Here is a 23,598-nt window from a genome sequence, read left to right as displayed (position 1 = left end):
ATGTAGGACATAATACATTAGCACAGTATAGCCAACCTGTTTTTTAAATACTCAATATCACCATGTTTGTGTCATCCAGAGCAGCCGTTTACTCTCATTCAGAAGAATAAATACTGAGACACACCCATCATTTTGGAAGTCATTTTGCTCTTATCTGTTTGTTTGTGTTGTTTGTACATTTAGGGGTTTAAAATAATATATAAAATCAATCATAAGCATGGTAAAGTAGGATTTGGTGCCTTTCCACTTTGGTCTATGTATATGATGTGTTTCCACAATCATAATGAGATTAACCAAATCAGATATAATAGGTGGAAGATTGTCTGAAAAAATATAATGTGGGAGGACGTGAGTGTCATTCCAGAAATGTTTGCTTACAGAAAATGTTGACAAAGTCTTTCTGTTTCCAAGTTTTACATTCAAATATCAGAGCGTTGATTTTTTTTAGATAGAGGAATAAAGCTCATAAAGCCGAATTCATGATCTGCAGAAATACTCCTCTTGAGGTCTAGTGGTGCTTTTAACTAAATGCTAGCACAAACATGCTTTGGCCCTGAACTACGAGAAGTATTAGACCAATTACAATTTTGACCTGATGTTGGTGCAACTGGAAAATCAGGGGATCACCAAAGTTGTGATGATTCATCCTCTGGGAACCATGAATGTACAACATTTCTTGCCAATCAATTCAATAGTTGAGATGAACAAACTGACGTTCCCAACTGTGTACATGTTTGTTAACTTGTTGGGTGCAAGCAGGCATAAATAAAATTTCCACCTCCAACTGATATTGAATTTCAAGCAACAATACATAAAATTAAGAAAGAAATTAGATGTTTTGAGTGTACACTCTTATTAAGGCATCACCACTGATGTTCAACAGCAGCTGCACTCACAGACCTCAAAATAGAGATGCTGAGAAAGCAGCACAACAGGTGATGAAGAAGAAGAAAGAGATGAAGACAATGCATGTGTAGGGATGGTAAGCAATCAATGCTGCATAACAAAACACCTCCACTTCAGACTCTGAATTTAAGCCCTCCATGAAAAACGTGCATGCGCAGTTGTTATCATGGTGATATGATATGTCAAGGTTGAATGATGTTATTGCACGGTGTGTTAAGCAGATTGTACAGTTTCTGTGGAGACTGAGTGGCCCCGGACCCTCTGGCTGAATGCCCGGCTGGCTCTTTAATACCATTTGGAGTCAGGTTAAGCAGTCTGGAGGAGCTGCTCATCTTCCCAATCAGCCAATGGGGCACATCAGGGTACTGTAATTCTGGGAAATGAGTGGAGTGGGCTAGTCTATACTTTCATTGACCTTTGTATATAATACTTGATGCAGCTGGCCGTACTCACTTTGAGGAGGGTAAATCTGATAAGTGTAAGGCTATAAAGTGTACATTTAATAAACCTCTGTGAGTATTCAAGTGCAGTTATGAGACATATGAGACAGTCATTCCTGTCACTGTATGAATAATGTGAAAAAGTAAGCGATTAATCCTTAAAGAGCTGCAGTAATAAAACTTGTATTGTGGTTACAACTCATGGTAACCAATGTTATCTATCAGAAACTAAAACATTCGACTCCATTCAGAAGAGAGTGCTGTGTGCATATGTGTTGTCTTATAAAACATCTTGTGTGGCATAAAATGTTATTTGTTAATGTTACTAGAGTAACAATTTGAGTGTTAAATATAATAAGAAAAGGCCTAATATACTATGACATGCCCCTTTTCCAGCTATACATACTGTGCAGTGTGTAAACAAATGCATCAGTAGCACACACTCACTGTTTGTTACCAACAATACTGAAGGTTTTAACAACTGAATTATACTCATACAGGTCATGAAGCCTCAAAATATTATTCCCAGTTGCTTCAAAATTTCCCAACCGACTGATCTCAACCTTTCATTCACAGAGGGAGAATGGAAGATTCAAAGAACTGTAAGACAACACCACGGGAACTAAGAACAAGTTCAGTGCAGTTTAAAATAATGAACAGTAGATGTTGCTCCCCCTCAAGGTTACGCAGGGTGAAATTAAGGGACAGACAGAATTACTGGAGGTCTGGGAAAAGCATTGGTATGTTGTGGTCCTGCTCGGTTGTACAAACATTCTGGTCAGCCATACACGACATCCCATTCAGCCCAAGCCTGTTTGTTCTGGGTAATCCTCTCCCTCTGAAAGCCTCCACCCCATGATCATCCTGTCACCAGCCAGAGTGCTGTCCTCTCAAATGGGTATTATGGCAGGCCATGAGGGAGAAATGTCATGCTAAGTGAGTGAATTACATCTACTTCATTAAATGACAGTGACTCATCTCCAAAGTAACTATTTACTACAAATATCAGCTAGATGTTGTATAGTCCAAAGTGCAATATTTCCCTCTGAAATGTTATCTTTTTATATATATAGAATTATATATATAGAAATATAGAAAAACAAAAAATGGAAATAGTTTAGTAATGCACAAGTATCTCAAAATTCGACCACTACTCCTTGTCAGGAGTTTTGACCCTACTGCAATACTGGCGCGTTTTTGGATTACAAACTCCATCCGTGTTATGTGAAGTCGAACACTATTGGTGTAGTCAGCGACCGAAACAGCCAATCACATCGAGCGTTGTAACATGCAGAAAAAACTGAAGTTGTCCTATTTCCTCGACCGGTAACGTTAATACCAGAGGACGGTGAGTTAGCGATATGTTGAATTACTTTTACTTATTTTATACAAATGCTACTTTTTCGGTGACATTTTGCGCGCTGATATATATGTATGGAGGATTTCAACGGGGGGAGACAGCTAATGTTAACTTTTAGTCTGTCGCCGCCATTATACCACCGAAGAAGCATATCCCGCCCTCCGTCTTCGGTCTTTTCTTCTTCTTCTCCTTGTACTAGAAAGTAAGCACCACTGGCCCAAGTGGTAAAAGGGGTTTAGTCGCTAGCTAGCTTGAGTCTGATGCCGACTATCAAGGATTGATCTGACGGTTGTTTTATTAGCTTCCGAGCTAGCAACAGCGCTAGCTACCACGCCGTTAGCCATGTTGCTAGAAAAATGGCCATCGTTCTAAGTTATCACAGTACTGCTCAGAGGTAGCGTTAATGTAGTTTGCTAGCTTACTGCTAACCGTTAGCTTTGGTTAGCTGTGGAGCTATCGTTCGTGCTAGCTCGGGCCAGACTCCCAGCAATACGACCAAAGGGACTAACATTAGCTCGGTGTTATCTGGTGATAGCATGAACTTGGAGTAATTGATATCTTTCCCCTCCCTGTCCACTTGTTTGTCAACATCGGACTGACAATGTCCCCTTAGTAAACAGATATTTAGTCAGGTCAGGTCAGCCTCTACAGTGCATGTCATGGAATAATATCAATGGCGTTCAGCCAAATGTTAATTCCACATGTGTCATTAGTAAAGGCGTATTGGTAAAACGGAAGCTAGTCCCAGTGCTTGCAGGTAAACTGGTCAAAGCAGATGCAGCACACCTCACATCTGATCCTTTAATATTACTGCCAAACCAAGGTGTAGCAGTCTTGCTACAGTGGTTCGCGTCTGACCATCCGTGCAGGGACGTTATAGTTTCTGCTGAAATGAAGGACGCAGACAGGCCGTGACCTCGCTAGGCTATCATTCCAACAGGGGGCAGTGGGGCATTATTAGCATCCAATAATAATTTGTTATATTCTATATTTTTTTCCTATGAACAAGTCCCATCAAAAAGACCAAAACCAACAATTAATCGAGCCAATTAGCAGGTATTGCCTGTGTAGCAAATTCCCGATAAATCATATGCTTTGTGTCACAGACTTCCATTGCTTGAAACTAACAAACTGTTGCACTTCATAAAATGTTACTTTATTACAATAAATGTGGTTGCTGAAGTTTTGAGTCGATCCTATAAACACAATCCTGCTGCCACAATACTCACTAAATTGCAGAATCTGCAGCTGCAAGTGTTTCCCAAGAAATACAAATACTGTTTGAGTATAACTTTTATATAACCTATAGTTCCCAGCTGTTTATGGAAGTTAATTTTTTGGGTAAGCTGTCTTTTTTTTCATATAAAAATGGATATATAGGTTTCTGAGATTTATACCTTCAGTAGGAACTTCGAACCAAGTGTAACTAACAGGCTGGGAAAGCTGAGAAGCATGCTATGTCAGAGACAGACTGACATAGCATTGTTGGATTTGGTAAACAAAATATGGAATATTGCCAGCCTTGTCCTTTAAATTATAACCTAGTCTGCCAATTAAAATTGTCCACTATAAGGTGAGGTGTGTCACACTGATCTTCGAAGTGTATTAGTGTGTGTCTTTCAGAGGCTTCTTTGGTTGTTCTTTTTTCAAAGTAGAGCTTTGCTGGTGCAGTCTGATTTGTATCCAGTGAGTGGGAAGGATTTTGTTTTCATTGTAGTTACATTCAGAAGCAGCATGAGCTAGTCTGCACGTCCAGAGGGTCCAATTACAGCACATATCTAATTGATGTTGGAGCTAAACGTCAGCTCTGCCCATGAAAAGGCAGACAGAGTGAAAGACTTGGCAAGGTCTCTACCTGAGCAGCAACCTGCATGGTCAAAATAACAATTAGCTCAGGCTCAGTGCATGGTGAGTCATCTTGGCAACCCCAGAGTTAGCCTCCTGGCACCTGTGTCCAAGCTGTTGTCCTGATAATATATGCAGGCACATCTTTTCATCAGGAGAGGGCAATGTTCACAACCTAACTTCAAATGTAATGCACTGGTGGATAGGCATCTGTATAAGGCTCACGTTGTGATATTACTTTCATATTCTAAGCATGCTGAGTGTTGTGAACTGTTTCACCTTTATCTAAATCTGTTTTGCATTGCTGCGTTTCTTATGAAATGTTTTTGATTTCTAATCCCCTGGCAGCCATGGAGAGTTCGTCAGTGTACATGTGCTTCCCCTGCTACCAGGAGTTTAACACTCTGGAGGAGGTACTCGAGCACCAGTTGACATGCACTGCTGAGGATGAACAGCCAAACACATCTGGAACTGTTCCATTGATACAGACTCGGGTAAATATTGGCCCCTTTTTATAATGTGATTGTGCCTGGGTGTTTTGAGTGCAGCATCTTGAGTTTAGCCGGGAATAGAACTGAAAAACATCAATAGTGTGGCACTGTGGCCTGACATGACAAGCAGTGTGATCACATCAAAGCTTCTGAATCTGATCTTGAGATTGACATTGAAGTGACAAGTATAACTTTAGTCATAAATTGACAATGCTCTGCTACTCCTCATAGTAGTAGTGGCCTTGATCAGAGCACTTAACATTGAGTTATTTGATTTACTGACTAATTTCAAGGTGTTGCTGTGTATCAATACAGTATTTGATTTAGGTGAACACTGGTGTCATATTTTTATCCAGCCCACCCTCAATGATATAAATGGATGGGAAGAAATATAGAAACAGCTGTCAGTATAGCACAATTCAATTCAACTGCACAATAACTTGCAGCTGTCAAAATGGCCATTATTATTCTTATTGTTAGCAGTGCTTCATATAGTAGATCTAAATATCACTGACTGGCTTTTATGTGTCAATTGAACAGAACTTGTATAGGAGAATGGAGCATGCATCATGTGATTGGGTGCATTGATAATTTTCAACATCTCCTGTTTGCACACCTGTAAAATACATAAGCAATTGTAGGATAATATTTTATAAGAGTTATAAACCATACATTAAAAAAAACAAGTACATGTGCAGATAAACTCGCAATGGCTGTGTAGTAAGGCCTGCAGATTGTTCAACAGTTTTTCTAAGTACTTAAGTGCTACCTGGAACTGCTTTCTGTCTAGCGTAATTGCAAAATTACACATTAGCACGTTGTTTATCAGAGTAATAGTCACTGGTGAGGCAAACAGGTGCAACCTGCAAAAATGTGACAGGGCTAAATGTGAATTGATTATGGGTTATAGAGTGTTGGACTTTTAAACCAGGCTTTAAAATTTCAGAATTTATGACTACATGTTTTATATTTTGAATTAGCATTTATCATGCATATCAAAGTTGTTGGTTGAGCTCTGTTCTGAAAGTATTGGCGTATGAAAGATTTTGTTAAGTCAGAACATAAAAGCCTGCTTAATGGAGAGGTTGTTTGTAGTCATATCTTCTAGTACTACAGCAGCATTGCTATAAGAAATATATGCATTATTTGTGGCTATTAATCAGGGAATGACATGGTAAAGTTCACAGGCCAGACTGAGGTACAGGACACCATATTTACATGGTGTCCGGCAAGGCCATCTGAATCACCAGAATGTTCCTCATGCTCCAATGACAATGAACAAATTGTGTTCAAGAGACTGAAGGGAAAAAAACACATTTTTTTCATCTTTTTCAGTGTTTTCCTTCTGTGTGCTTCTGTATGTAAATCCAGCTGAATTTGTATTGTTTTGGCTCACAGTGAATTTTGGAGGCTTGTGGATTTTTGCATTCTATTCTATAAATACTATTTGGAATATATTTTCTGGGATGAATTTCATCTAACTGCTGAGCTCTATTAATTTTGAGTTCGACGAAGAAGGTATTTGAATTGCAAAGTTTGAAAGTTGTATAATGGGACGAGTTATTCCGTTTAACTTTGACATATCGAGCTGAGGCTTGGTGGGATACTTCTTTTTTTGGCTTTCCCATGACAGCTTCAAAAAGCCCTCAGGGGTTAACAGTAGTCATTGGCCCTCGTTTAGCAGTCGGGTATGGCTGTCTGAGCCTGTGCCCAGACTTCCGTCCTCACAGTCTTCAACACACGTCCATAAAGCACAGTGACACTCATGACAGACAAATTGCATCTTGAGTCGCCAGCGGGAAGAGGAGCGCAAGGAATGCATCAGTCAGTGCCATACTTTCTCCTGATGGATCGCTTATTGGCCTTCTCATAGATGAAACAGCTGGAGAAACACAATAAAACCTGGGTACCTTATGGCTTCCTGGACTCCACTTTGCCATCAGCCCGTTTATTGCAAACGTCCCCACTTCATTAGTTAGATTATCATAATTTCTATGTATATTGTGTGGCATTGCTATAAAACAATGGCTGTTTATGTCTTGAATGAGTGCAAATAGCTCTTCTAACAAATGTTTCAACCCATTTCTCAGATGAGATGGAATTCAGGGAACTGTAACGATAGGACATGGGGTTTCTTGTTGGGGTTGACTGGTCATCGACCTTGCCAATTATCAGATCTGGTATTCAGCGTTGTCCGAGTATTGTAATCATTTTTAAAAATCCAATTGCTGGTAAAATCAATAAATTGAAAATTGGACTCTGATGTGGCTTGCTACCTTTCTGGCTGGTGCAAATTTAGTCTGTTTTAAGCAAGAGCCAGTGCAGTGACGTGTTTTCTGCCATTTTTGCAGTTTCATTAATTATAATCAGCAGTAAAACGTAAACAGTGGAATAAATAGAGGACTTTGATGTAGTGCCAGTGCCATGGCACGTTTATTCAGCATTAAATTAGCATGTCCAAATGTTTGGTGAGGTCAGGTGCTGAATGGGCAGTGCAAGCCTGTAGGACAGAGTTGGTCCCTCGTCTCCACACTTGTGTATACCATTCACAATATGCAAATGTATTTTTTTTTATTTTTTTGTTGTCATTGTCATTTAGGGAAGTCATCTAGCTGTATTTCCCCAGACTTAACTTATGGTATAATTTCACTCTACACAAAATTTGTCTTTTGGTATGTCACTTTTATTATGAAAGCTTCAAAAATGAAAATGCATGCCTTACTTGTTTATAATAAAAATGAGGTTAAACACCAAATTGTTGATTGTATTAGAGTGAAAATGAATACCAGTGATATGAGGCTTTTCTAACATGTAGATTAAGGGGGATGAGATCACACTGTCAGGCACTTGGTCACTTAAAAGTCTTTACAAAGGATGGTAAAAGCCTGCCCACTCATCAGAAGGATCACAAGTTAAGAGTGGTGATATCAAGATGTGAGCCTTTATAATTGCCATGCAGGGCTGCATTTTAAATGTTTAATGTAAAATGCATTTTAATGCAATCAGAATGCAGTCAACTCAACCAGACCACATCTGGAGATGGTCTTCAGTATTCACATACCAGAATTCTGAAACAAAAGCCCATAAATCTTTACAGTGAGAAACACATTGAACTGTCATGATTGTGGCAGTTTCAGATGTGTTTAACCTCAACCTTGATGTTCTGTTTTTATCATTTAAATAGATTGAGGGAGCAAATGTAAAACCCTCTGGAGTGACCCATTTAACCCTCATGGGCCTTTGATAGTTATCTGCTAGGCTGAGGCCTTATCTTGGCTGTCTGAGCTGTGGGGAACCTTGGCTCTAAACACATGCTGCACTAATTGACCACAGTACCCCAACACTGAACTCTCATCCCTCATCTGCCAGAAAGAATAAAATAAGATAAAGTCGAAACAGGTTGAATTTACTCCAAACAGCTATTTGATTAGTATTGCAAGGAGTCATTTCCTTTCTGTCTGATTTATTCTTTTTCCTCCCTTTTCTTAGCAGCAACAGGTAATAAATATATCAAGGACAGTTGCAGTCCCACAGATTCAAGTGCAAGCAGAGCACTCCACTGTGCAGACTGTTAACAATGCACTCAAGCAGGCTGCAGTCAGTGCAAGACTGACATCGGACCAGCCCAGAATTCTCTACCAGTGTGGAGACTGTGATGAACTTTTTAAGAGCCTGGACCTTTGGCAACAACACCGTAAAGAAGAGACATGTCAGCAGTCTGCCTCTGGGAGCAACTCAAAACCTGATTCACAACCTGAGCCAGAGACCGTTTCAGCCCAGAGTTCCAGTTCAACTTTAAATCTAGGTGATTCTTCTCTCTCAAATAGTGAAACCAGCCAAAATCTTAAGCCAGAACCAGTGGAGAAACCCGTAGCGAAGGAAGAGAGGCAGCAAGTTGCAGATACCTCTTCAGCTCAGAGCTCTGATCCTCTTGTTACTGAGGTGGCTGCTTCGACCTCTAATCCAGAGGATTCATCTTCCAAGAGGAGAGGGGCAAACAAAAAGCCCAAGCCTGAACCGGTGCTCCTGTGTGTGGACTGTGGCTCATGCTTTGGTCTGGTGTCTGAGCTAGTGGCCCACCGCAAGACCCAACATGGCTTTGAAGAAGCTCTGCACCGCTGCTCCGTGTGTGGGGAAAGCTTTCTAAACACCACCCTTTTTCTCTACCACCGCAAGCAACATCGGCAGAAAGGGGAGGAAAATGTCGTAATGGTTCCTGAAGAGACATCAGAGGAAGTTTGTAGTCAGAGCAATGAGACTGATGAGCAGGGGCAGAGTGCCACTCCCTCCATCGTCAGTGTCACGCAGCCTGAGTTGTTCATGTGCACCCAGTGTGGGCAGAGCTTCAGTGATGAGGGAGGGCTGGTCACCCATCGTAACCAGAAGCACGACCTGAAGGAGCCACTACACAGCTGCTCCCATTGTGGCCAGAGCTTCATGAACACCACCAAGTACCTGTACCATCGCCGGGAGCACCACTTCACACCAGGGACAGAGGTGGTGGATGGAGCTGAAACTGGTGATGAAACGGCCACCACTAAACAGGATACCCCAAAGAGCTCAAAGCGACTGCTTTCCCTGCCTGCCTCTGCTAGTGAATCAGGTTCACCTCTTTCTAAGAAAAGCAGGCCCTCTTTCAGGATCTTGAGTGGTGCCAGTGCGCTCAAAGGTAAGCAAAAATATTTGTTTTAAAGCCATTTTTTTTGCAGAATGGTTTGCCCCTTAGTGAACTGGGTTTTTTGTGTTTTCAGGCAACAAGAGTTCAGGCACCAAAGAGGAATCAGAGAGCAGCACTGCAGCAGACTCAGATAACACAAACCACCCTCCACCTGCCAAGCTTCTGCAGGACTGGGCCCGCACACCACTACCCCATGTTTGCCCCTACTGTGGCAAGACCTTCACCCGGCGTGTCTTCCTCCGCACCCATGTCTACAGCCACACAGGAGAAAAGCTCTTTATGTGCAAGGTGGCAATCAGAATTTATTCAAAATAATTCCTTTCTTGAATCGAGGGATAGCTTTCTTTGATGTTAATGTCTTTCATGTCATGTAGCTAACTTTGACAAGATGATGTAATGCTTTTGAAGTGGGTTAGGTTTGGGGTAGACACAATTTGAACCTCCAGCCTCATTGTTTTTGACAGATTCTCCAGCACAATGGAAATGCTTTTGAAAATTCTGAGAAAACTGGCCACTAGACAAACTTAATTTATTCCCTTACAAGAGATACTTAAACTGTTGTAAATATAACGACTAAATCTGATTATTGTTGTTGTGTAGGTGTGCACAAAGTCCTTCACTAACTCCCAGAGCCTGCTGCGCCACAGCATGAGCCACACGGGAAACAAGCCCTTCAGCTGCGATGTTTGTGGCAAAAACTTCTCCCAGGCAGCCACCCTGAAGAGACACCAAGCCATTCACACATCAACATTACCTCGGCGCAAGCGTGGACGTAAACCGGTACAGTCTCTGCCATTTTGTGTTTACTAGTGCAGTGCCCGTTCAGAATGTGCCTGTTCAGACCAGGCTCAACCTGCAGAGCCGGAGAGCCCCTGTAGGTCTAGATGCAGCAGTTCCAGGCCAACGGTTTTAGATGTACAGATATGGCACCAGTTTTTTTTCTTTATGTATTAATAATGCCAAAATGTGCATTTCAAGTTTTATTGTTATAGACTTACACTATCAGCATCTATCTTGCATCTTCTTTTTCAGGGTGTTATTAGGGAAACGATGATATAATTGAAGGTAGCTAGTTAAAGTAGCTAGTTAGCTTAATAACATTAAGTTAACCACTGTGCAAGGTTATCAAAATGGTAACATTAAAACTCAAGTTAGCTGACTCTTTGTTGGGTATAACCAGTGCAGTTGAGACTCTTGTCACTGACTTGTGTAACCTCACTCACGCAGGGTGATGTTTATCTTTTTATGTTTCTCGAGAACCACTCGTCCAAAGCACTTAACACTCGAGTGTGCAGTCGATCAGAAAAACTCATTTGTAAAAAAGAATTATATTATTTGAGAGATAACGTTCTGTGAAATCCTTTTTTTATTGACCTTGATGATTCTGTCCCTCAATCTAGGTGTGTACTCTGGACAATGAGGGAGCTGCTCATCTCTTCGCTTGTCCTCACTGTCCCTCACGGTTCAACACGGAGGATCAGCTTAACCATCACAAGTAATGACAGCAACATTAACTCTTTTGGCACATTAGATAATCAGCATTCTGTATTTGCATGGCTGGCGTGTTTGTCAAAGTGACTACATCTAACAACTTCCATTACATGGTGTCCTCTATATTCTGTCTCTCTCTCTCTCCCTTATCAATATTCAATAATTTCCAACCCTGTTTACTGCATAAATACAACAGAACCCAGGACGGGATTTAGATAAACCTCCTCCCCCTCGCCAGGAGCTGTAGTAGCTGAGCCGTGTCCGACTACTGAGCAAGACCTTTAAGCTGTGTAGCAAACACGCTGACTGAGATGTCTGGGTGCCCTTGAGCCTCAGCCACATATGATTGACAGACAGAGGCCCAGTAAATTAAGATGATAACGATAATAACCCAGGATGGGGGAAGAGCCCGTTTCTGTCCTACCTGGTTGAGCAAGGGGGACAGGATATTATAGTGTGTGTGTCTGTGTGTGATGTGAAATAAATATAGGTGAAAGCACTAACATTTTGGGTTTTGCAGTTGTATACCTTTTTTAATCGGAGGGGCAATGATCTAGAGGTTAAGTTAAATCTGAGAGTTGGCGCGTTTATACCAGTGTTTCTTTTTGAATCCAATGTGGATAGAAGAGCCAAAAGCAGAAAAAAGCCACAGCCATGAAACCAGTGGCACCAATTTCTGCCACAGTAGATGAGTTGGTCAATTAATCTGCTGATGATATATTTTGTGACTCTACTGGTCTGTAAAATGTCAGAAAATGCTGACCTTCCTTCAATGTCCACTTACGATCTTTTTCCAAACTGCTTCTAACTGTCTTCATCAGCAGATGGAGTTTGCTCATAGGCTATCTGCTAAAGAATTACATGGAGTTGAGACTGATTTGTTTATTTCTAAGGTCAATAATGAATGTGTTAAGCAAAGCTACTCAGTTTCCTGTCTTAGAAGATGAGGAAAAGCAGCATCTTCACATTTGTGGTGATGGAACCAGCAAATGTTTGGAGTGTTAACTTGAAAATGGCTAAAACAATTCAGTGATTCATTTTCCGTCAGTTGACAAATCGATTAATCGATGTATCATTTTAGCTCTAGTCAGAATATGTGTAGTACTGCACATACAGCGTCACCTCTACTCATTAAGGAACATCTGGCTGGGAGAAGAGGTCACCCTGACTGAAATTTTAATTCTCTCAGCTTGCCTCAGGGTCAGCTGTTCCTGAAATATTGATTTCTATTGTCTATTTAACAGGGAACAGAAACAGCCTGACCTTTTGTATGGGCCTTGAGAGGGCCTTGCACATCACCTCTAGCATCCCGCTATACTTTAAATTACTTCTGTAGTTAAGTATGTACACATGTAGTTGTATGTTTGCAATGTTTAGTAGAGCAGCACATTTCCTGAACTGCAGCATCATCTGTGTTTGTTCTGATTATGAGAGGCTGCCCAGGAAGAACCAGTGTTTTTATTTTTTTCACGCTGTGAAAAGCAGGCTTGATGCAGCATTAGGTGAATACATCCTAACATTTCTCTCCTCCCTTAAGGCTATATCCAGCGTAACGTTATGCAATAGATAAATATAGTCTTTCATGTCCTAACTCTGACTCCTCCTAGTTTACTGCTGTTCTTTTATCTCCAGCCGTTATACACACAGCTAATACCACTTATTTAACCTGAAGCACAGTGAAGCACATACTTGCTGGTAATCCTCATAGTCACATATAGGTTGGCAGCTAAAAACAAAAAAATGCCCCCCATTACAGGCACAGTCTTTATACTTGGTTACATAATTATTTTATGTCATTGTTGATGTTACTGTTGCCCTTTCCTGTGAGGCATTTGTAGTGCAGTATTCTTTTTCAGGATAAAACAAATAGTTTAAGCACTTCCATGACTATGTGCGTTTTGTGTATTAAACAGACTGCTCCACACCAGCCATCCGTTCCCTTGCCCTGAATGTGGAGAGGCCTTCAAACGCCGGAAAGACCTGGACCTGCACTCGCTCACTCACCAAGGTGAGAGTCCACTGCTCAGCCTGGCATATGTCATTCACCCCCATATTTTTCTGATTAGCAGGAGCAGCCTGGTCTGGGGTGGAGTGTTTTGTCATTACACAGCTTTTTTTTTATTCAGCTGTTTATATCTCACTCCCACTGTGTGATTATTGCCTCTCATCTCTCTCTGATCAATGTTTCCATCTATCTGTCTGCATGATACCATTCAGGAGAATGAAAGATGAGACCAATTGTGGTGAACATATCAAGAAATTAGATTCAAGCCCCTGTGTCTGCTTGTATTGGAAACCAATTTGATATGATGTTCTTATCAGTACAGCATGTAGGGAATTACCATTGATTAAAGAAAAGTCAACAATAAATGCCCCCATCAGCCTGCCGGGATGGCCTATCTTGTTTATTTACAAACATACATCTGTGTTATATGTGCATTGTTCCTCCGATGCATTAGGTCAATGACTTTCCATTGATTTGCGTCCCATGTGGAACGGAGGACGAAGGTGGAGGTAAATGAATTGGGGGCGTTGGAACGTCAACCTCATTAGTTAAGCTTGAAGAGTCAGCGAGCAGCAGGGGTCAGAGGTATGTGGCTCCTCTGAGAGAGATGATTGGAGAGATTGATCCATTGATCAGTCCAGGGCCAAAGGCAGAGATTGTCCTTATTAAAGGTTTAATTAGAGGGTCCCAATGGGGAGCAGAGTGGATCCTCCCCGCTGGGATAGACGGTACAGATGGTTAGCAGATTGTTGGCAAGATGTTGGCGTGATGACCTCTGGACATCCTTGTGAACCATCAGTTCCAACAGTTTCTCAGCCAGGTTTTTAAGAGGGCACCAGCTGATTAGAGCCCAAGTGATCAATTGATAAGTAAACTAACGGAAAATGAATCTGCATCAATTAATCACTGAAATTAAGGATCTATACTTTTGTATAGTAATTTGTATGTCTGAGGCACCCCACCTGATCCAGAGCTGGTTGCCAAATTGAGGACACAGTATTTTGTAGTATAATGAAGTTTTTCTGGGGTCAGATGATGCGTAAGATCTCTAATCCGTAAATTGAGAGTTGTAGAAAATCTCTCTTTACATTTGACGCATTAATTGAGGTGGAGATCACGTGGTTCTGTGCCAAACATTTCTATTATGGCATACCACTCAAAACATGATTTACCGCTATTCACTCTATTGGCAATGCAAGGGAACATATCTTAAAAAAATATACAAAGAAACAGATGTGTTCATTGGCTTCAAATAGAAATTAAAATGAGGTGTAGGCCTACATAATATCCCATAATATAGATTAATTAGTAAATGTAATGTGATTCATTCTCAACAAGGGGCAGGACTAGGCATCCTAACTGCAATCCTTTTGGCAGAACACACCAAGTATATTATATAAGTGCAACAGTTAGTGCACCATAGGACATGTCTATCAAGTACATTTACACACGGCAGCAACACACACACACACACTGACATGGCATGCAGCACAGGGGGCTTTACTGTAAAAACAAAACCAGCTGAGCTTGTGTTGCAGTATGAAGTGTGGAGATAACGTTTGGTCTGGCTATGTGAGACTACACAAAAGGCTGTGTGAAAAAACAATTACCCACATCCAAGCAACTACTCTGGTTATTTAATTGGCTTCAAATGAGGCTCAACGTTCGCACAGCTTCTGTTGACTGTCCCTCAATATTACATACTCCAACATTGCTCCAGTGTGTGGGTGTACAATAGATGCTGCTTGCCACATTAGCCATAGAAATGCTTCCGGCAAATTCAACAGGCTAACCAGCAAAATAAACAGCAAAGGAACATAAAAAACATACAGGTTCTAAGTCTGAAGTTTGGTATCGATGCATCCTTGAGCTCAGTTTTGAAGGGAAGCCGCCTTTGTTTTGGCTCTCAAAGCAGTTAAAGTTCTCCAGTTGTGGTGACCCTTCCATCAAGTTAATCTATGGGGTCTTTACTTCCTGGAGCGGTGGGAAAACGTCTATGTTGGTTCTTGGCATGACGTATTCGGGTTTGAGTTATCAAACTAGCTCTTTGAATTCCTCGCCCTCTGCCACACTGACTGGCAGCATATGGCAGTCATATGGCACACCAACTGGCTAATGGCCTTAGACCAGTATGCATCACACTGTATGTGTATGCTAATTAGCCTATAGACCGACATGCGTAACCCGTCAAAAATATTCTCCGTGCTTAACTGATTAACAGTCAACCATTACATCCCATCAGTTCACATTATAAGCAACCATTGTTGACATTGAATAACTGGCTGCATCTGAATGTTTGGGTATCATTGCCCATCACATCTTACTGCACGATTGCTGGCATGACAGCTAGCAATCAACAAGCTCAAATCAGCAATCGGATAATTAGCATGGCCATCGTGTAGTATGAATGCAGTGTATCACCACCTGTCTAAAAACCTGACACTGTTCCGTTACAGACAAGCAGCCGGCAACGTGTCTTCACTGCTCATCCCAGTTCGTGAACCAGGCAGTGCTGGAAATTCACATGCAGCGTTGCCCTACCACAGATGAGGAGAAGAATGCGGGTCGTGGACGTGGTCAGGGCCGTGGACGAAGCACCGGACAGGTTGAGAGCACAGAAAATCATGAAAATATGATATGATTGTTCCGTCTTTTGTTTTCTAGCAGAGTTTACCTCTCCACTGCAAACATAGTGAGTGTCTAAATCTTGGACAGATTTGTTTTTAACAAGGATAAATAAGAATCAGAACATGTGAAATGAAATGTGTTGAAATGAAGCTAACAGTCCAGACTGAAAGGAAAAGTGGTGTTAGCAAAGGGGGGAAACCTCTACTGAAGGTCTTCAGTTGTAATCAGACTGTGACGTTGCGCTTACGTCTTTGTCAGACCATGACGACAAGACCTTTTCTCTTTTCATTAATTGGCCATTTCCTTTTCTTCTGGTTTGTCTTCCTCTCTTCATCTCTCCTCCCTTTTGTCCTCCGTCAGATTGAGTGTGACCTATGCGGCCACCGTTGCATGACCCAGGAGGGCCTTGACCTCCATCGGTTATCCCACACAGGCCAGACACCTCTCAAATGCCCAGTGAGGCCTTGCCGTCGCCGATTTACCTCTAACAGTGCCCTGGAGGAGCATGTGCTGGCCCATTTCCAAGGAACGCTAAGCAAGTCCAAAAACCGACCCCGCTTCCGCTGTCAGATTTGCCACAAGGAATTTTCCTACAATTCCACCTTCAGTGTTCACATGAGGACACATACTGATGAGAGGCCTTTTGAGGTAAGAAAGGCACTGGTGTGTGTGTGTGTGTGTGTGTGTGTGTGTGTGTGTGTGTGTGTGTGTGTGTGTGTGATTGCATAAAAAGGGAATTTCTCTCATCCTTCTATATTTTGTCCTTTTTATACAAGACTTTCAAACCCTTTAACACCCATATTTCAAATTGAAATCCAGCACTGCCTCACCCCCCATGGTCACACCCATTCATAGCTGTGGCCATCTCCCCAGTTCTGGACCATGGCCATTTGTGCAGTGTGTGTCCTGCGGGTGTTTCCTCCCTCCCTGTGTACCTGTGATTAATGGCAGGGCTGAGTTAGGGCCTGTCAGCTCCCCTCTGTGCCTGTTACTATTCTGGGACTCTCTCTATCTGCTGCTCTGGTGATGAGGCAGGACATCAACTATGGACCCACCCAAGCTCATCACAGCACGTCCGAGTGTAAAAATTGATTTAATGTTTGTGGCTTTACTTTGAGTCATATCTATCAGCCATGCTAGGGATTGAGGTTCAAGGAGCATTGGTCCTCAAACACACAAGCGGTTATGGGGATGAATTTTAATTTAAATCAAATATACTGTGCTTTCCTGAAGGAACACCTATATTTGCTGAGTATATAAAGAGCAAACTCAACGGGAAAGGTAATTTTATTAGAGTATATCTCACAGAGATACTGAAACTGCAAAACTGACAACAGGGATTACAGTTTCAATCTGAGTGTCCCCCGTAGAAATCAAAGCAAAGCACAGCAAAGTCATTCTTTTGTATTGCTTCAGGTTTAATCAACTGTCTAGTTGTAGTTCATTGTCTGCACTCAGGTGGTAGCAAGTAGAGAGCGAATGTTAGGGTGGAATTGTTAATGTAATTACTTTATTTTGAACTTGTTTGGCTCTCAGCTCATTGGCAGCATTTCTGTCTGGGGCCCACTGTTCAGTTGATCATGACATCCTCGTGACCCCTCCCATGCACACACTCTGTATAGCTGCAACAATGAATCTATTAGCTGAACGACAGAATATTTATTGTCAGTGTCTGATAATTAATTTCATTTAATAAGCAATAATCCTAAATCAGTTTCTTTGTCTTGCATCAGAGTAAACTTAAATATCTTTGGAACTTGGACTGTTGTTTGGACAAAACAACACATTTGCACATTTGACATAACTTTTAAGTTCGAGGAAGTTATAATACACATTTTCAACTGCTTTCTGATGTGTTATAGAATCTGAACAGCTAATTGATTAATAATTGCCACATTACTCGCTAATGAAAAGTCGTTAGTTGCAGAGTGACACTTGGTTTTTATTTCTTTGCATCTGTCTTTCCTCCTCTGTCTTCCCCCATACCCTGTTCTCTCTGCTCTTCCTCTACACCAGCCAGAAGTGCTGCTTCAGCAGAAAAATATGAAGAGCGGTCTCAGAAATATTAATTGCCGCTGAGATTGTGCACTGGCACTGTTGTGAACATAACTTGCTACCCTCTTACCTTTTCTTATATTGTGTCCATTTTACAATTACCCCCCCATTCCCCATCCCTCCACCAGTGCACCACATGTGGCAAGCGCTTCCGCCAGCTGCCCCATCTGCAGGACCATGAGCGCATCCATTCCGGCCTCCGGCCTTTCTGCTGCTGGATTTGCGGCAAGAGCTTCAGCGTGGCCGCCCGGCTCACCGAGCATGCCCGTACCCACAGTGGGGAGAAGCCCTACCCCTGTTCCCACTGCCCCGCCGCCTTCCGCTCTCGCTCCAACCTGGATAAACACATCAGGCTACACGGAGACTTGCCTCTTGATGCCGCTGAACAGGCAGCGCATGCAGCAGAAGTAGCCCAGGTACATAAGGTGCTGGAAGGGGCCAAGGTACTGTCTTCTGTGGCCACCACAGGGGAGGTTGATTCTGGTGCAGTGCAGACCATATATGTACTGCAGGGGGCCGAAGGAGGTACTGAGACGGTTATGATCCCGTCTGATCAGCTCAGTGGCATGGAGGGCACCTCACAGGTCGTCATCCTGCCCTCCTCTGTTCTGGGAACTCAGGGCATTAGTGTTCCCACTATCACCATGGATGGAAATGAAATCACCATGGTGGAGACGAGCCAGTCGCCACATCATGCCATTGAGTTCATTGTGGAGGAGACAGTATGAAGGCAGATTGGAAACTATTGCATAAAACACAAGACAGTGGAGAAAGACTTCAGTTGAGAATAGATTGTTGATGGAGTGAGAAGTTTGATAATTGAAAGATTGCCAGTTATTACCTTATTTGTATATAGTTTTATAGGTTTCTAAGCCGGTTTCAAAAAAGGTCCCATCCTGTTTAGCAGTACAATTTTACTTTCAATTATGTCTTCTTTTTTTTTTTTTGCAGAAAGAGAATAACATTGACACCGCAAAACTAATGAATAAAAGGTTGATCCACAGAATGTCCCCTGAATTAATCTTTCAAACTGATTGAAAAACCGGTTGTAAAAGCAGCCCTCGATTGTATACAGACGTGTATTTACAGCCCCTATTTATTAGGGGAAGACCAGTGGTGGCCTGTGAAATGTCTTCTGCTTTCCTTATAATAAAACGCTTCAGCTTTCACACTTGCGAACGTCCATCATTTTATAAGGTGGGTGACATGAGGGCATTGCCACCATCCCATCAGCTGGGATGGACTTTATAGGTCTCGCTGTAAATTGCCACTTCTTCCTTTTGACAAACAATATGAGGTCTTATGCTGAGAGATATACAGACCCACTCAGCACAAGAACAGCTTTTCAAATCGCTCTGTCACGCACACTAATGTTAGTGGACGGCAGAATGAAGTAGAATTGTGTGTATACATCAACCCTAATGTTCTAATAATTTGTACGACATTATGTTATTGATTGGTTTTGTGCTGTAATTAAATACAATAATAAGAGGGATAAGGCACAATTTATGATGATTTAGCTGAAGTACAGCATTATGCAGTGGCAAGTAGTGGAATGAAATTATCCAGCACTTGCTGTATAGTTATCAAAAATAATGATCCTATTTGTATCTGAATGGGAAGAGGCATAAAATGATATAAGTTTTGCCAGCGCTGCAGCAGCCCATTATAGGCGTCTAAAGCGCAGTTTATGGCTGTTTCCCACCCAGTGATTGCTGACAGGGGGGTTTGAAACCACATGCACACGGAGGCACTCAGTCTTAGTTTGTTTTCATGTCATGGAGGGAGAAATGCTGATGATTGTGCGGGGAACTGAAATGGGGAAATAGCAACGTTTCTGCAGAGTGAGAAGCATATCAGGAAATAGGAGGAGCAAAAAGAAGCCTGTGCCAAGAATTTAGTGTTCTTTGTTGCTTTTCGGAGAGAGTCAACAGGCAACCAATCGATAAATACATGTTTTTTTCCCTTCCTAGCAAATCTTGAGAGCTGATATTCTGGTGGAGTGCCTTTTATCACATCTGCTGCCTAACATTTAAACCGAAAAACACACAACAAACACACAGATGTGCAATGAAGTTGTTGATGCTGGGGGTGAAATCATGAGACTCATATGCTCCAGGGAAGCAGGCTGACTGCAGTATAGTAGATTGTTTGCTGTACAGGACACAATGTATTGTCAGTCTTCATTCCTTGGCTCAGACTTAAGCTTGTTTTGTTTTTGTTCTGCTTCTGTTCTCCTTTTCTTCTTTCCCACAGTGATGCAGAGTCTTGAAATCCAGCTTAAAAGTCATTTAAATTCTACTGAGTCTATACTACTATAGCTTAACTTGTGACATTAGGTGTGTTTTTTTTCCCCTTGTTCCATGATATCATTCCATTGACAGATCACATTTTACGATCACTGTGTCTTGGTTGTTAAACAGCAAACACCAGACTGTAAATATTGGGATAGAGAATGGCTATGGCAAAAGAAATATAACTGATTTTAGCATTTAATGACAGCGAAAATGGAACATTTAACATACTGTCGGTATATAGATACAACTGGTGCTTGATGCATAGAAATGAGAATAGTTGCATTAAGAATTAACTCATTTTTCAAAAACTAAATTGAATCATGATTATGTAATCCCACACTCATGTGTATAGTTCAGTGTTGCATAAAAAAAAAAAAGGACTTGCAACGCTTAGTCATTATAGTAATGACCTTCCCTTTGGAGCTGTTACTTTTAAAATACTTTCAAGGATGCCTTTAATGCAAGAAAGAACCCTTCAGTGCACTGGAATTAGTTTATGTTTCACTGAAAACTGACAAGGCTGGTGTTTAATGGAATAGCTTTTCTATTTTGCATCTCCCTGATAAAAGCACAAACCAATATACAGTAAATGATTTATAATCATGCATGTACACAGCTGAGAGGAATCTAAACCGCTGTATATGCCCGCATGTCTGATGATTTTTGCAATTATGCATCTAAATTATTCATGGCATTGATAGGTTGTAGAAGCAGGCAACGAGGAGAGGGTTTTTTCTTTTAATGCAGCCAAACGAAATGGACAATTGTGCAGATATGATGTGGGCCCCGAACAACCATCTGATTTAGGAATGTCATTGCTACAAATAAAAACATGAGAAACCAGCACATGCAGTCGCTGCTCTCACCCTGGGCATCCCTTTGATTCCCACCTCTTTTTATATCATAAACACTAAAAATACCCAAGTGACCCTCAGGAGAGAATGTGCATATTCAGCTCTCACAGCAGTAAACTCGCTGATATCACAGTGTCCCGTGCAGGTGGAGGACACCGCGAGTTCTGTTTTTGGCTCACACCCCCAGGTAAGGATGGCAGCTATGAAGTGGATACACGGGTTTACAACAGTTCCAAGTCGCTTTAAATTTTAGGTAAATTTTTCTGTGCTCAACGTAAAACATTTTTGTCTGATGCGTTTATTCTAGCGTAACTTTAACGTCACTAGTGGTGGCGGAAGACGGGCGTTTAGCCATGAAGTTAGCTAACTGTGTATCCATCAATTACTTTTAGCTAGCGTTAGCTATCCATTACGTTGTGCAGTTTTACCATTTATCGGTTTTCCATTACTTTAGCTAAACATTTCCTCCCCTTACCAATTACTATTTCAACGATTTACCCGTTACTTTTAACTGTTGCTGATATTTCAACTGTATAGCCATTACTTTTAGCTGTTTCAACTGTTCAACATTTAGCAAGCTTAACCGTTTCAACCTCAGTTTACTTTCAGGTATTTCAACCATTTAGCTCATTCGTCAGCTATTCCAACCTCTTATCCATTAATTTGATCTATTTCAACCTCTTATCAATTTATTTCAGCTATGTCAAGCATTTATTCAGAACTTTTAACAAGTTCAATCATTAATCAATTATTTTAGCTGAGTATCTTATCCATTTCTTTTAACTATTTCGACCCATAATCTGTTATTTTTATAAATTTTAACTCAGCTGTTTCAGCTTCTCTGCTTCCTTGCTAACCTCTCCTATGTTTATATGTCATTGCTCAATCAAATCAATCACTGAGCTGCTCCATTTTCTTTCCATTGACCCCCCCCCCTACACACACACACACACACACAGCTACAGAGGTACCTCTGGAGTGCTGGTAGTAGTCCTGTTGTGGAATCATAACAAACAACACCAAATTACAATACTATTATATTAATTATAAATGTAATTAGTAACACAGCTGCATTATCAGTATTCTTCCTTCTCCTGTTAAATATAAACTAAAGCTTTTTCAGTATACAATGAGGGCTTCTGGTACATGGCCCACAGTAATGCTCTAATAATCTGTCTGAGAGATAAAGACAGTTTTCGTGGAAAACTAAGCTACAATATCCTGGAGGTGTGTGTTATAGTAAATCATTGGAAAGAACATAGACCTACAGTAAAGTAACCACTGAGTCCCCAGAGAACTATTAAAGTCATGCTTTGTTGATGGCATTTTTATTGACATCTTGCAAGTTGGAGATGCTGGACAAAGCTTTGTTTCCAAGGTAACATGTTTGCTGACACATATTTTCACTGGCGAAAAAGACTGAAAACGTAATCATGGAACCATTTTCTTTTATTGAAAATTGCAGTGTTACTGTGTTATCTTCACATGCATGTTGTGGTATAGAGTCAAGTGCTGTACAAGCAGTCTTAATGGATTCATTGCTGTATTTCTATACTACACTAATAAACTTTGCCCCAAGTGCTACAAGCAAATCAAGTCTCAGGTGTGAAAGAAAGGCAACTGACTTCATCCACTTCTTTAACAAGCAACTCAAATAATACTGCGGTGTGTTTCTGAAGCAAGCCAGTGTAAATATCACAGCAAACTATCATCTAGCCATTAAAGGTCAGAAATTTTTCCAGTGAAAATCACATAGAGTAGTAATGCTACAGGAGAATAAAAATATCATAAATCATGTTAAGGTCAGTGCATTGTATGAGCAGTACTACACAACATTTCCCTGCAAGACAAATTATACAGTTGTTTATGCAGGCATGTTATACATGTTAGCCAAAATCGAGCATCCCTGTTCATATTTACCTCAGCTGCTCGATTATTCTAATATTCTTTTCTCTGTTACACACACAGTCCTGGAGACAGGCTGATTGAGAGTATGCAATGCCATCTGCAACATCGTGAGGTTGCAGATGCACTTTAACAGTCTTAAATGCTGTATGTTTAAGACAGCATTGACTGTATAAAATATCAACGTTTGGTTGATATATTGTTTCTGCCATTAAAAATTAATGTTATCTGCTACATCTACTACAGTAATGGATGATTATAATAACTATTTGCTGTACTCTACAAGTGCATGATAATCTGTCTTAAAAAAGAAGGTCTGAGTAAGGGGGCGTGCAAAAACATGATGTAGTTCTTTGTATTTGACGAAGTGAGCACACTTATGCAAACTTACTCATTCAGCTACAGCTGACTTCCCAACTCTATTATCATATCGTATTTATTAATGCATGATTGACCTATTTAAGTAATGGTATACATTTATCATTCTCTTTGCCTTGTGATTGCATATTTATTGCACATGCTTCCTCTCTACCCTCTGTCCTTCTCTTATTTTTTTCTCCTTTCTCTCTTTTTTCATCATCACTCCCCTGTTCTGTCTCTCCCTCTCTTCCCCCCTGCGACATAGCCTCTGTCTCTCTCTTTG

The 23,598-nt window shown here is 41.2% G+C and overlaps 1 protein-coding gene across 1 annotated transcript; it reads left to right on the top strand.

Moving 5' to 3' along the window:
* The first annotated feature begins 2,647 nt into the window (after nucleotides 1-2,647).
* On the top strand, nucleotides 2,648-19,055 carry znf574 (zinc finger protein 574). The gene is made up of 10 exons (XM_041941907.1): nucleotides 2,648-2,694; nucleotides 4,900-5,045; nucleotides 8,532-9,711; nucleotides 9,794-10,008; nucleotides 10,321-10,500; nucleotides 11,121-11,215; nucleotides 13,125-13,219; nucleotides 15,673-15,821; nucleotides 16,205-16,492; nucleotides 18,028-19,055. The coding sequence occupies exons 2-10, from the start codon at nucleotides 4,902-4,904 to the stop codon at nucleotides 18,625-18,627; spliced, it is 2,946 nt and encodes a 981-aa protein (XP_041797841.1). The 5' UTR covers nucleotides 2,648-2,694; nucleotides 4,900-4,901; the 3' UTR covers nucleotides 18,628-19,055.
* The last annotated feature ends 4,543 nt before the right edge of the window (nucleotides 19,056-23,598 follow it).

The sequence above is a fragment of the Chelmon rostratus genome, chromosome 8, assembly GCF_017976325.1.
Source record: "Chelmon rostratus isolate fCheRos1 chromosome 8, fCheRos1.pri, whole genome shotgun sequence".
In the NCBI taxonomy this organism is placed as follows: domain Eukaryota; kingdom Metazoa; phylum Chordata; class Actinopteri; order Chaetodontiformes; family Chaetodontidae; genus Chelmon; species Chelmon rostratus.
This window is presented reverse-complemented; position numbering and strand designations above follow the sequence as displayed.

Coding starts and splice junctions, on each gene's coding strand:
- znf574 (XM_041941907.1), top strand. CDS start 4,902: ATGGAGAGTTCGTCAGTGTACATGTGCTTCCCCTGCTACCAGGAGTTT. Junction 10,501..11,120: donor GCAAGCGTGGACGTAAACCG/GTACAGTCTCTG, acceptor CCCTCAATCTAG/GTGTGTACTCTGGACAATGA. Junction 13,220..15,672: donor GCACTCGCTCACTCACCAAG/GTGAGAGTCCAC, acceptor GTTCCGTTACAG/ACAAGCAGCCGGCAACGTGT.